Source organism: Colletes latitarsis, chromosome 4, assembly GCF_051014445.1.
Source record: "Colletes latitarsis isolate SP2378_abdomen chromosome 4, iyColLati1, whole genome shotgun sequence".
Lineage (NCBI taxonomy): Eukaryota > Metazoa > Arthropoda > Insecta > Hymenoptera > Colletidae > Colletes > Colletes latitarsis.
This window is the reverse complement of record NC_135137.1, coordinates 32883236-32894992: the sequence shown is the minus strand read 5'-3', so window position 1 is coordinate 32894992 and position 11757 is coordinate 32883236. Positions and strand designations below refer to the sequence as shown.

The 11757-nt window shown below is 35.6% G+C and overlaps 2 protein-coding genes across 11 annotated transcripts in view; one reads left to right on the top strand and one right to left on the bottom strand.

The window, feature by feature from the left end:
- Positions 1-8648, bottom strand: part of LOC143340968 (uncharacterized) — a 35590-nt gene extending 26942 nt beyond the window's left edge. For 6 of the 9 annotated variants that reach the window (XR_013079534.1, XR_013079535.1, XR_013079536.1 and 3 more), the window contains exons 1-10: positions 6214-6557; positions 5031-5181; positions 4800-4958; positions 3667-4079; positions 3094-3571; positions 2621-2961; positions 2146-2354; positions 1774-2059; positions 1449-1588; positions 1007-1156 (exon numbers count right to left, since the gene is read on the bottom strand). Coding sequence is in view for 6 of the 9 variants with exons in the window: in XM_076763440.1 (XP_076619555.1) it covers positions 1007-1156; positions 1449-1588; positions 1774-2059; positions 2146-2354; positions 2621-2961; positions 3094-3571; positions 3667-4079; positions 4800-4958; positions 5031-5153 (2299 nt within the window). In the remaining 3 variants the exon portion in view is untranslated. Of the gene's footprint in view, positions 1-1006; positions 1157-1448; positions 1589-1773; positions 2060-2145; positions 2355-2620; positions 2962-3093; positions 3572-3666; positions 4121-4255; positions 4320-4799; positions 4959-5030; positions 5182-6213; positions 6558-8516 lie in introns of those variants that run through there. The other 3 variants (XM_076763438.1, XM_076763441.1, XM_076763442.1) reach the window with 3 other exon arrangements.
- A 12-nt stretch (positions 8649-8660) lies between these two features.
- Positions 8661-11745, top strand: LOC143340974 (uncharacterized). Of its 2 annotated transcripts, XM_076763451.1 has the most exons (11): positions 8661-8778; positions 8979-9091; positions 9192-9297; positions 9381-9452; positions 9614-9714; positions 9868-9971; positions 10307-10548; positions 10654-10829; positions 10917-11055; positions 11115-11314; positions 11399-11745. In XM_076763451.1, exons 1-11 carry the CDS (start codon positions 8761-8763, stop codon positions 11640-11642), a joined length of 1515 nt encoding a protein of 504 aa, XP_076619566.1. In that variant the 5' UTR covers positions 8661-8760; the 3' UTR covers positions 11643-11745. The 2 variants fall into 2 exon arrangements, with proteins under 2 accessions (XP_076619566.1, XP_076619565.1); XM_076763450.1 differs by lacking the exons at positions 8661-8778; positions 8979-9091 and having other exon boundaries at positions 9163-9297; positions 11187-11314.
- The last annotated feature ends 12 nt before the right edge of the window (positions 11746-11757 follow it).

The window sequence follows — 11757 nt, the reverse complement described above, 5'->3', positions numbered from 1 at the left end:
CGTTGGCAGGTATCAATATCGAATTACAATCTCCCTCGTTTATTTTTTGGTCTTTGCGAGATAACAGTTTGCTCGCCTGAGGTGTGTGAAATGATTACGACGGAGCAACGACTGATCTACCGGGTTCAACGCTGTACAAAAGTGAGGGGGTACGTGAAATTGGAAGATCAAGAATACGGTGAAAGAAATTAAACGACGACCTCTAAAAACAAGTAACTTATGACGAGTTTCTTCACACTGCACACCACAAAGACACAAATTTCATCGCAATCGTTTTCGGGGCCCATTTGAATGGTACGAGAAAAGAACGAATTACCCCGTCGAAACTCAGAAATGACAAAAAAAATACTCTTACGGGGGTTAGTAGACTCTCGTTTTACCTTGACTCGAAGAGTAGATGTTGATAAAAGAAAAAGTACATTGCTGTTAGTAATTAGAATGCCATTAAGGGCGGACGGGGGGAACGGAGATACCTGCCTCTGGCCAGTTCTGTATCCACGCAAACTTACAATCTAACAATCATCCGTCACCAAATGCAGAAAGCAGAAGCACCGCGTCTGTGTCTGGGCGCGTGCTTGTGAAAGTTTTATTCTAACGAGCTTCGCTAAATAAAGAATCTTGGATGTCGCCATATGTTTCCAACAGGAGTATGACCACGATCGGAATTTTTGCATTCAGCAACTGTCGTGATATCGATCGTATGTTGCTTTCTTGAACAATGTAAATGGTACTGATCGTCGACCGAAAGAAACATCTTGGTAAAATTATTTTCGTTTCTATCGTCTTTTAAACTTTACTGCGTTTGACTCGTAAGAATTGCAATCTTGAAAGATGTATCGAAGCTATACGATCCGGGTATTCGAAAGTATAAATTGTACTGTCTTGATTCATCGGTACCAATTACTTTAAACGTGTAAGAAATATCGACAAAAGGAATATGTCGGGATATTCGAAAATTTGCTGTTTCAAAGCAAAGCACCACACGTTTCATTGAATGATTACTTACCTGGGGCACGGTGAGGCGCAATAGACGTCTCCAGCATCGCTTCGGCAAGGTCTTCTCTCAGTTGATTCTCGCCGTTACCAACACCCGTGTTTTCGCTATCTAAGGAATCACCATAAGCTTCCATGAATCTTGGGGACTGCTCGTAACTGCCTGGAAAATATGTCGTTCGTATTGGTACATATTATCTAAAATGATGAATGAATTTAAGCATGGAAACGACAAAGTATTGTGCCTGCAAATCGGGCGATACAAGTTCCAAAACAAAATACATTGCACATTGACTTTAATCTTACCAAACAGTACACGTATCTAGATTTAATTTGGTATATTGTTCGCGAGCCTAATAAAATTAATTCTAACCTTAGCACAGATTTTCAAGGTACTTGTACGCCTCTAGTTACTTACGTAGGAAATTCTGCGTATGACTTATTTGTAAACTTACTTCCTGATCCATCGATAACGACAGGTACCAATGCCCTAGATGCAGCACGCGGCATATTGACAGGATTTGATCTCGCGGGTCGAGACACGCCAGTAACTCCGATTTCAATAGCCTCAGTTTCGACGAGATTCACTGGACCTCTAACGATAATAAACGTCTGTTAATATAGAAATATATAACAGTAATTTCACATGCTGCAAAGAGCTATAAAGAACGCCACCAAGTGATATTTGTTATGCGAGAGAAATCCGTCTTTTCCAAAAATTCTAGGGGCATTCTCTCCAACTCTCCAGTACAGCGTGAAACATTTTAAAAAAAAACTAACCCGCTGGTCGCATTATACGTTTTGAAGACAAATTGAGGTCCCATCCAAAGCCGTCTATGTGGACCAGCGTGTGTTACAATTTCTACTTGACTTAACCAACGATCCTCCGCTAAATCAACGTCTTGCATGTCTTTATGTATAGTGACAACACTCAGCAAAGGGCTAGACATTGGCAAAGGTGACAATATCTCGAAGGAATTCGGGCATCTTAAAAGAGGCCATTGGCCTTTAGCTTCGACTTCTAATTCAAGCATCGTGTCGTCGCACACTTTTTCTTTTGGTACGCCTGTAATGTATTATTCGCTAATGAAACTCGAGAAATACTAAAGTGCACGCTTTCAACGAGACTTTCCAAACGTATGTCTTATTCACCTGAAACTGGTTTCGGTTCTAAATCGTATTGTATCATATTCCCGTGACATGCCATAATAAATAGAGAATCGACTGCCCTCTTCACAACTTTGGCGGTGGATTCTCTTTGTGCATACATCCAAGCCCTTGGGGGTGCGAAGCAAGCACATATTTTTAATGGTAAAATTCCGATATCGTCGGAGTGCAATCGTTGTCTCTGCTGTGGCCTACTGCACAACATAAAGAACGAAGGTTCAAAAGATCTTATTCAAAAAAAAATAAGAAACGAAATACCTCTTTTCTTTCTACGAATTTACAAACGATAAAATGAATCCATAGAGGGAAAAGGGGATAATTCGTTGTTTTGGAATAATATCTTTTACAAAATACAGTGATGGTTTAGATATTGCCAGGCCCATGAACTGAGAGCAACCGGCCAATTTCTAAAGCACCACTGTATAAAAATTAATATACGTGTTATGTAAAGATGAATTACCTTTGTTGAGCTTGACTGTTTACGTAATTTAACGAATATGGTTGTCGTATCTGCGCTAAAGGGTGTAGAACAGTTGGATGAGGATACGGAGGAAGTCTTGGATTAGAATACGAATATATTGACAAAGGCAACTCTGTATGAGATACAGGAGAATGGGATCTGGTGCTGTCATCCATTAAACCTGCACTTCTATGAAATCTTGAAAGTCTATTTACAACATGAGGTGTGGAATGAGTTCGCACTCCTACCGGTCCACCGTACGGTGCGACCGGAAACACGTGAGTAGTACCCCGTACAGTCGATATTGCCGCCCAACGAGTATCGCTCGAAAATACCATATCCTGTCGTGACAGAGAAGCATGAAACACATACCACATTAGAATATGAAAATAACAAAACATTAAAAATGATGATGATTGATGGTTCACAGAAATATTTTCCACTAATTTATTTAAAAATAAAAAAACAAATACCTGCACTTTCGCAGTGGTATCTCCACGATGTAAAATATACAAATGATGCACTGCTGCCAAAGCGGGCCCTCCTGGATGCGGCTGAATTCTAAATACATGAAAATCATGCCCCCGTTTGTCAGCGGTCATTAGCAACGCGCCGCTTAAATCAAAAGTCATGGCAACGATTGCATCACTATGGGCAGTAAAATGAGCAATTACAGTTTCTATATTTGCATCATCTAATTCTTTCTCCTCTTTAGCTGCTTGGAGATCTAATATCGTAACCACGCCTGGTTGGGTCGCATCACTGCTCGTATTATTGATGACCATGGGCGTCACCAAGTTTCCGGTCAAACTTGACGCAACGGTCTCTCCCAAGCCACGTAAACCTTTCCCCAAAGATTTTGCAGCATAAAGAACAGTCGCAGTGTAACTTTGAACTCCCTCCCCCTCGCAACCACCGCTGCTTCTTTTCGCTGGTAATAATTTCTTTTCACTGGAAGTAATATAAAATTATTTATTACAGACGCGATCGTCTAAAGATCAAGTAATTTAATATCCGAGAATTCATCATAGAAACAAGATCCTCACCTGTAAGCAAGCCACCTTGTCCCTAATGCGACAGGATTTGGATTTGCAACTGGACTGGCATAGCAGGTAGTAACTGTTAACACATCTTCCAATGTTCGAGCATCAAACACCGCGATTTTTTCAGTGAATGTCACTACTATGGATCGCTTATTTGCCAAAATGTCGCAAACAGGATTTTTGAACTTTATGCTTTTAGCTTGTTCCCCAGTTTTTAGCGAAATGAAACTAATGTTGCAAAACTGTGGTCCAGGTCCAGCTGAATCACATACTGCTACCATCGGCCGTTTCAAATCAAACAGATCGACATGATCATCGTCAGTCTTTGGATTTGGTAAAATTCTCAGAGTGCGTACCACTTCTTGCCGCCATGATAACACTTCAGTTGCTTCTCCCGTTGCTGCTATCAGCCATACCTATATTCGGTAAAATGTATTATATGTCAGTTTTTATTGACCTCCTTCCGCGAAAAACTGATGTTGTAGGAGGCCGTGATGCGGGAAAGAAAGGACCTATACGCGAGATCAGTATCTGCAAGACTATTTGTACACGCATAAGAGCGTGTAGAGAGACCTGAGCGTGTAGTGATGACCTGAAACCGACGTAACAAAGACGTCGTCAGATCACCACCGGGCCACCGATAGTTAAGGTGAGGGCCCAGCCATCCTAGCAAAGCAGTTAGGGACAATGGCAATGTGCTATGATTCTTGGCCCTCATATATATCCTTCGTTAAAAAGATTCTAAGTATCATATTATTATCATTACTAGCCATATATGTCCCCTTATTTTAATAATGAATGAGCCTGTTTACGTATTGCAGCTGTTAGATAAAATAAGATTTATCTATATGTACAGAACAATATAGCTTTAAAATTTGTACTACTACAAAAACAATGTTCTATAATTAGAAATCATGCAAGTTTATACAAATCCCTTGCACTTAATTTGTAATCAAATTAAACATTTGAATTGAATCATGCATATAAAACTTTATTCTTGGAATATTTCAAGTAATGGAAATCATGGCCATTTCTTTATCATTGTATTACTTTTTCATGGCATTTTGGCATGTGTGTCCTTTTACCATCCAATACCTCTATTACATACAGAAAAGCCAAACAAAGAAAAAACAAACCTGAACTCCAGTTGTATAACCAAGCACCAGTAATAGAGGTGGTGTATTAGAGCCTTCATTGTAGTCTGGATATAAGGCAGGATCATTAATGTCTGCATACTCAAATCTTGCCCATGATATAGACTCTTTGTTATCTGAATTTAGTGTGCCAGCATAAGCCTGTACATAAACAAGATAATAAATATCTCTTAATAAAAAGTGAGGAGAAGGATGATGCCCAAATGTACCAACCTGTGGGACAATATCATTAATAATCCCTGCAACACTATCTACAATTGTTCTGTCCACGATTGGTTGAGGTGTTACGACTTGAGCTCCTTTATGCACACCACGCCTTGGAGAGTCTGCAGACATTTTTTCTTCCCAAACTGAATGTGTTTACCTGCAAATAAATATTACATCTGTTATATTTATGTAAAGTATTACAATTGTATTATAAATTTATTACAAACAATATATTATCAAAGATTATAGGTATGTAATTATAATTTGAATGCAATAGAAGAAAGTTACGATTTTAATATAAATATTTAAAAACAATACTACAACATGTCTACATATTTGACATAATTAATATATCATTGATTTAAAAAATTTGCAAGATATTGTTTCTATAGTTTTCTTAAAGAAATAATTTTAAATAAATAACATGATATTTCCAATGTTAATAAAAAATTATTCCACAATAGTATTATCAACGCTAATGATAAATAAAATAATTTATTATTAATTATGTGTAATTTCGTAAACGAATATTAATTTGAACAAACAAAATTTTTATTAATTAATAAACAAATTGTTTTAAACGCGATAGCATAAAAGAAATTGTTTATTGCGCGTTAAGGATTTATTTTATTGTATTCGGATTAAATACATACAGTTTATAGACTTCTATTAATAACAATATCATGCATAGTCAATAAGAATCGTACGAAATGGAAATCACTAATCAACAAAATAAAAAGCTGCTACAAAAGCATTACCATTCGTGCTCGGAAATGTACAAAACATTATCTGTACACGGATAATGAATAAATGAGTGACAGGAAAGTAGTGGGAGAATCTATTTTGCCTGTTAAAGAATATTACACAATCCAGTACAGCTGTTCGTCGTGTACGCTCAGGGACGATTTATAAAAGGCAAACGCAAATGTCAAAACAACGACGAAGAGAAAGTCCGAATGTTTATCGGTCCGAAAAAAAAGTATACAAATACATGTCAGATTCCAGAACAAAAAATTCATACACTGGCGTTAGAAGGGCGACCCTGACATTAAGTCGAACAAAGGGGTAGAAGGTAGTTTAGTCACAACAAAACAATCGCTTCACACGACGTCGTTATTACTTGTTTTACGGAAAAATGTCTGCACTTCGATCGTTTTCGAATGAACGGAAAACAGAATCTTGGATTTACCTCGCCATAAAACTGTATTTTCATACTGGGAAGCTCGCCATCTCTGAAACGACCTTCTACTGCGTCATTCTGCGAGTGACTGACACAACACAACCAGGAAACGATAGTGATGTCACCCCGCCCGCGAAACGTCAATCTTTTTGTTCGAAATATGAAGCGCGTCGGTAAGATTCTTGGTCGGAGCGATGCTCGTCGGGTTCGTTGTGTGTTTCGACGCGTTGATGAGAAAATTGAAAAAAGACACCCGTTAAAACGTATCGCGTATCATAACTTCAGCAACGGTCTGTTCCGTTGAAAATACGAAAACAATAATCAGCTGATTCAGATAAGGAAATGGTGGGAAAGGAGGGGATAGCAAGAGAAAAGCGAACACGAACCCTTGGTATTCATGAGATCTAAAATTTATCTAGATGGCATAATCAACGTTAAAATTACGTTAACTAAATTCCATGTTTGGGGAAAAGAAAGGAATAAGAAGAGAAAACATTTTTGTTTCATTAGATCTGCCAATGAAGTCATTAATAAGGCTTATCTAGCAATCTTTATCTTAGACACGAAGATATTTAAATGCGAAAGGATTCTACTATCCAAGAAATTTCATGCTCTTGAGATTTATTAGCGACATTTCTCTAATTTACCACTAGAGGGCTTCGAATAGTGACTAGTTCTCGCAAGTTTTGAATAATGGATTCCTTTCACAACCAAATGTCCCTATACTTAAAGAAGAATTTGTTAGGTAAGCGTTACTGTTGTAATAATGGATATTAAAAGGGTTATGAATGTTAGACAATTGTTTAATTATAATTAAACAGAGTTAATAAGGCTCTTATAATAAATTAATGAAGCTATAACGTTTCTTATAATATTAGTATATTAATATTAGGTTATCTTTTAACCTCGAATGCCTAATATGCTACTACAATATTACAATATTTAAAATTTTAATACACTCGACACATGTTATGGTTTTGATTAAATATTACATAATAGAATAAGGTTTAACAATGTCATTAAAGAGGAACACAACACGAAAATCTAGAATTATAACCAGTAAAGCAAGAATTAGGAAAGTAGTAGCACCAAGTGGCACTAATCAATATTATATTTTTATCCCCAAATGTGATCGTAAGAAATGACTCATCTGATAGTAGCTCCATCTACAAATACACAATTATTTAAATCGAATCACTATATACAATAAGAATTATTTTTTATCCTATAAATAAATGTAAATCCTACGTTTTCAACAAAAATTTATTGGCATTGAGTGTACAATACAATAGATGACAATAAACATTTCGAAAACAATATCTTCTCATAGTTTAGAAATCTTTCTACGTTTTCTTAATATCTCAAACAATATAGTCTGAAATGTTACACAAATGTTTCTGAAACTTGCACAGAGGCGTATGTAATGTTAATTAAAAGAAATTTTAATTACGTCAGAGGTAAGAAGGGGAAGCTAATCGGCGTCACCCGTACCTCGACAGCAGGTCAGCCTAATGACGTGTATATTTGGCTTAGTAGTTGTGTTTTAGGAATGAATAAAAATAAATAGATGCGTGTCTGTGGCAAAACGGTCATCGGCCAAGAGGTGATACCGTTTATGATTACTGTCGATGCAAGAAAATCGGTATTAAATATTCAGGCGAATAAACTCGACGTAGACTATTCGTCTGATAAACATTTTTATTAAAATTATTTTCAATCTCTATACAATAGACACTATGCACTAACACTGCAGCAACAGCTAAAAAACATTTCATAAAATATTTTGAATCCTACACAACAGTATTTCTGCAATACTTTGAACTGTATGGAGTTGAAAGTCTTATTTAAAATTGAAATTAATGCAAATACTCTGTATACCTGAGTAAATATTATCGATACTTTGCACTTGGTACTCCACGCACGGGAGCATCGACACTTTTTTCTCTAAGTCGAAATAAATGGCAATTATTAATCAAAATAATTAAACGAAGATTTAATTAGACTTGATCGTGCTATAGATCCATCATCCAAACAAAGAAAAATGAAATTATGTACTTCCTACCTATCTCATAATCGATTTAATACGAACCACGATTAAATTTATGTCTTTTCACTGGAACCACGTAATTTAAGGGGGACATCACGTAACCATTCATGCAGCTCGATAAATCGTGCTGCCTTGTAAAGCACAGTACCAGTACAAGCTACTGTAATTACGCGAAATTCGGCGTAAGATTAATGTTTCATGTCGGAAGCAATGCATAGGAAATTCTTATCGTGGTATCCTCGATCCTCTGGTTCGGTATAATTACCTGTGCGTGTATTTGTGCAGCCCGAGCTCGACTTAATCGGTGGAGTTTGCGTGTCCTCCATGTCACCGATGTCCCCGTACAGTAAGTCGAAAGACATGGTCCCCCCGACTTAGAAATACACGGCTTCTACAGTCTTTCGCTACATTTCGCGCAAGATAGATCAAAAGGATTGCGATACAAACTCTATTCCACTGAAAAAAAAATAAAATAGTTGGATTAAAAGTAAACTCAACATTCTTTAAAAATGATGCGTCGAAAGAGGGTACCTAAATATTCGTAATTTTATCAGGGCCTGTCCGCGCTGTTATTCAAATATGCAAAGAAAATTTTGTTCATCCGAACATTCTTTTCTCATAGCTTTTGTAAACAAAAATTTTACGATGCAATAATAAAATTATTAATAAGATTTTTATATTTTAATTTTTTATAACAAAAAAGAAAGTTATTAATCGTTTCGTACAGGGCGGTTTAAAGTCTTCGCGAAAAATGGCAAAGAAAGCAGTACCGGCGGCACTGCAGACTGAAATTTCTAACAACGACGAGTGGGAGAAGCTTCTCAAAAAGACTGGTTTAATAGGAAAGTATATAAATTATGTAAACGTCTTATTATAAAAGATAAATATTATTTTTAAATAATGTATATATGTGTACATACATTTTTAATTAATCTTTTCCAGTGGTCGATGTCTATTCAGAATGGAGTGGACCATGTACAGGAATGGTAAGCATCTTAAAGAAAATCAAAATGGAGATCGGAGGAGACGCGTTAAGTTACGCCACGGTAATTTCTGCTTTTATTGTATAATAAATTCACCTACGGAATGCGTAAATATTATAAGTGTTAATTAAATTATATGAATTTAGGCAAAGTGCGATAAAATCACAGATTTAGAACGTTTTCAAGGGAAAAGTGAACCAACATGGATGTTCATTCACGTAAGTAAATCAAATAAAAACTATCGAGCGAATACAAAAAATGCCCATATTTTCTGTATTTACTGTGTATTAAAATTGTTTTTAAAATGTCATATTTTAATTATGCATTAAACTCATATTATTAGTTCACTGAATTAGAATAAGTTACTACTTTTATTTAGAATGGCCGAATGGTGAATCTTATGTTCGGCGCGCAATGCCCACAATTGTTGCAAATGTTAACAACAGAATTACACCGAGTACAAAATGGCGAAGAACACGAGTACGTAAAATATGCATAAGAAAGAAAAAAATAACAGAACGGAAAGAAAAGTAGTTTCAGAGAAAAATGATTTTACTTTATCAAAAATTATTGTATGGTAGAAAACTTGTACATATGTAGTTGTTAATCCCTTAACTTTCTACAAATGTATAGGTTTTGTATAGATGTATCTGAAAGAAGTCCGGAAGAAATAACGCAATTAAAAATCATCGAAGAATCTAGAATAGCTAAAGAAGCGGCAAAAAAGGCTCGAAAAGGTTTTGCATACAACGTACTATAGAGATGTTTGACTCATATTAGCACATAAATTCATATATCCATCATATTGCACAACTTTAAGATACGGTTGATAAGCACTTCGTTATTTCATAATACGATTTTCTTATTTTATCCCAATCTCTATAGATTTACACAGATAAAAACAAAACGTTTTATATATGTATAGCAAAATTTCACAATGTTTCGTCGCACTCGCTTTGTCGAAGTAGTAAATCCTACGTATTGATTTAACGCGTAGAAATTTTAATGAATAAAAAAATATAATAAATACTTTCACCGTAATACTTATTTGTTTGACATTAATTTAATGCAGAAGCTGAGGCTATAGCACGATATGAAGCGGAAATGTTGCACCTGACCACTTCATTGAACAACGAAAATTGTCTTTTACTTTACCCATGGATTTTCAAAGATGAAGAAGGTCATAAAAGAGATAAAAAATCGAGCCCACCGTACGTAGAATTAGTTGAAGAAATTTTACCAGGGAATTTCATTGTCGAACAAGAAATACGGAAACGACTTAATGAGGATATTCTCACCACACTCTTCAATGAAGTAACATTAATCAAATATTATAAAATGCTAATATCTTTAGAGATGATTAAGGATCGAATTCTTATTTGAAAATTTAAAACGTTTCAAGTGAATTTATCATTACAGTCCGATTACGTATTGCCAGCGAGTTTTAAACAACACCTTTTGGATGGTAAATGTATGTTCATGAGATTGAAAGTGAACGAAGAAAAACCCGATGTTGATATCCATAAGTACTTGTTGAGTCTTTTATTTGGAGAACCGGAACTTCCTGACGCGGAAAAGTCTCTCAGTGAAGAATGGTGCGTAAAATTACAAATTAGAAATTTTGCATTTTACTATGTTTCTTTTAAATATAATGCAAGTTAGTCAAATTTTATTTTTCTTAGTTTTGCTGGACGTCATCGGCCTGCCTACGTAACACCCGAAAACGAAGTTTTTCCTGTTACGTGGTCACCCCCGAACTCTAGAAACAAGGCAATTGTTTTTCGCACGATTTTCCCCGTACACACACACAAGACATATCCGGTAAGTGTGTTATACTTTAAAGTACCTAGGACTACCATTTCAACTTTTTTAATTTATAGTATGAAGATAAAACTGCAAAATTGCCTATAGTAGTGTTTAAATATGATTACACGAAGAAAAACGATTTAAAGGTTGTTTTAGAAGAATTTGAGGACGAAATAATTAATTTCGGTATTTTTGAATCCGATAAACCACCGGAAGCAAAAATCATAGCGAAGAGTATTGACGAGTTCGAATTAAACACGCGAGAAAGAACGGGGTATATATACAATAACATATATCTGGTCAATACTAGTCGATTCCTTTATGAAAGATTAAAATGTAACATAACTCACGTTGACAGGTACGAAACATTTGTATGCGTTGTAAAAAAGGTAGGATGTGAAACATTTTTAGGATTTGCCGGTATCGGGCCATATCATGTAAGTGAAAATCCAGAAAAAGGTATAGAGGAATCGAACTTATATTTTCCGGATGTTACTGCTTCAGAAGAAACGCAATCAGATGATGAGGAAAAGCCGAAAGAGATAATAGAAAATCCTGATGAAAGCCAAAATGCGGCAACATCAACAACAAATACAAACTAGTACCTCAATTCGTTTCCAACCTATAACATAAAATTATTTTAAAGAAATTGCTGCAACTTTTAATTTTATATTAATAAATATACAATTAATTACCAAAAATGAAGGAATTAATAAC

Coding starts and splice junctions, on each gene's coding strand:
- LOC143340974 (XM_076763451.1), top strand. Junction 9,092..9,191: donor CTCAAAAAGACTGGTTTAAT/AGGAAAGTATAT, acceptor TTAATCTTTTCC/AGTGGTCGATGTCTATTCAG. Junction 10,549..10,653: donor TCACCACACTCTTCAATGAA/GTAACATTAATC, acceptor TTATCATTACAG/TCCGATTACGTATTGCCAGC.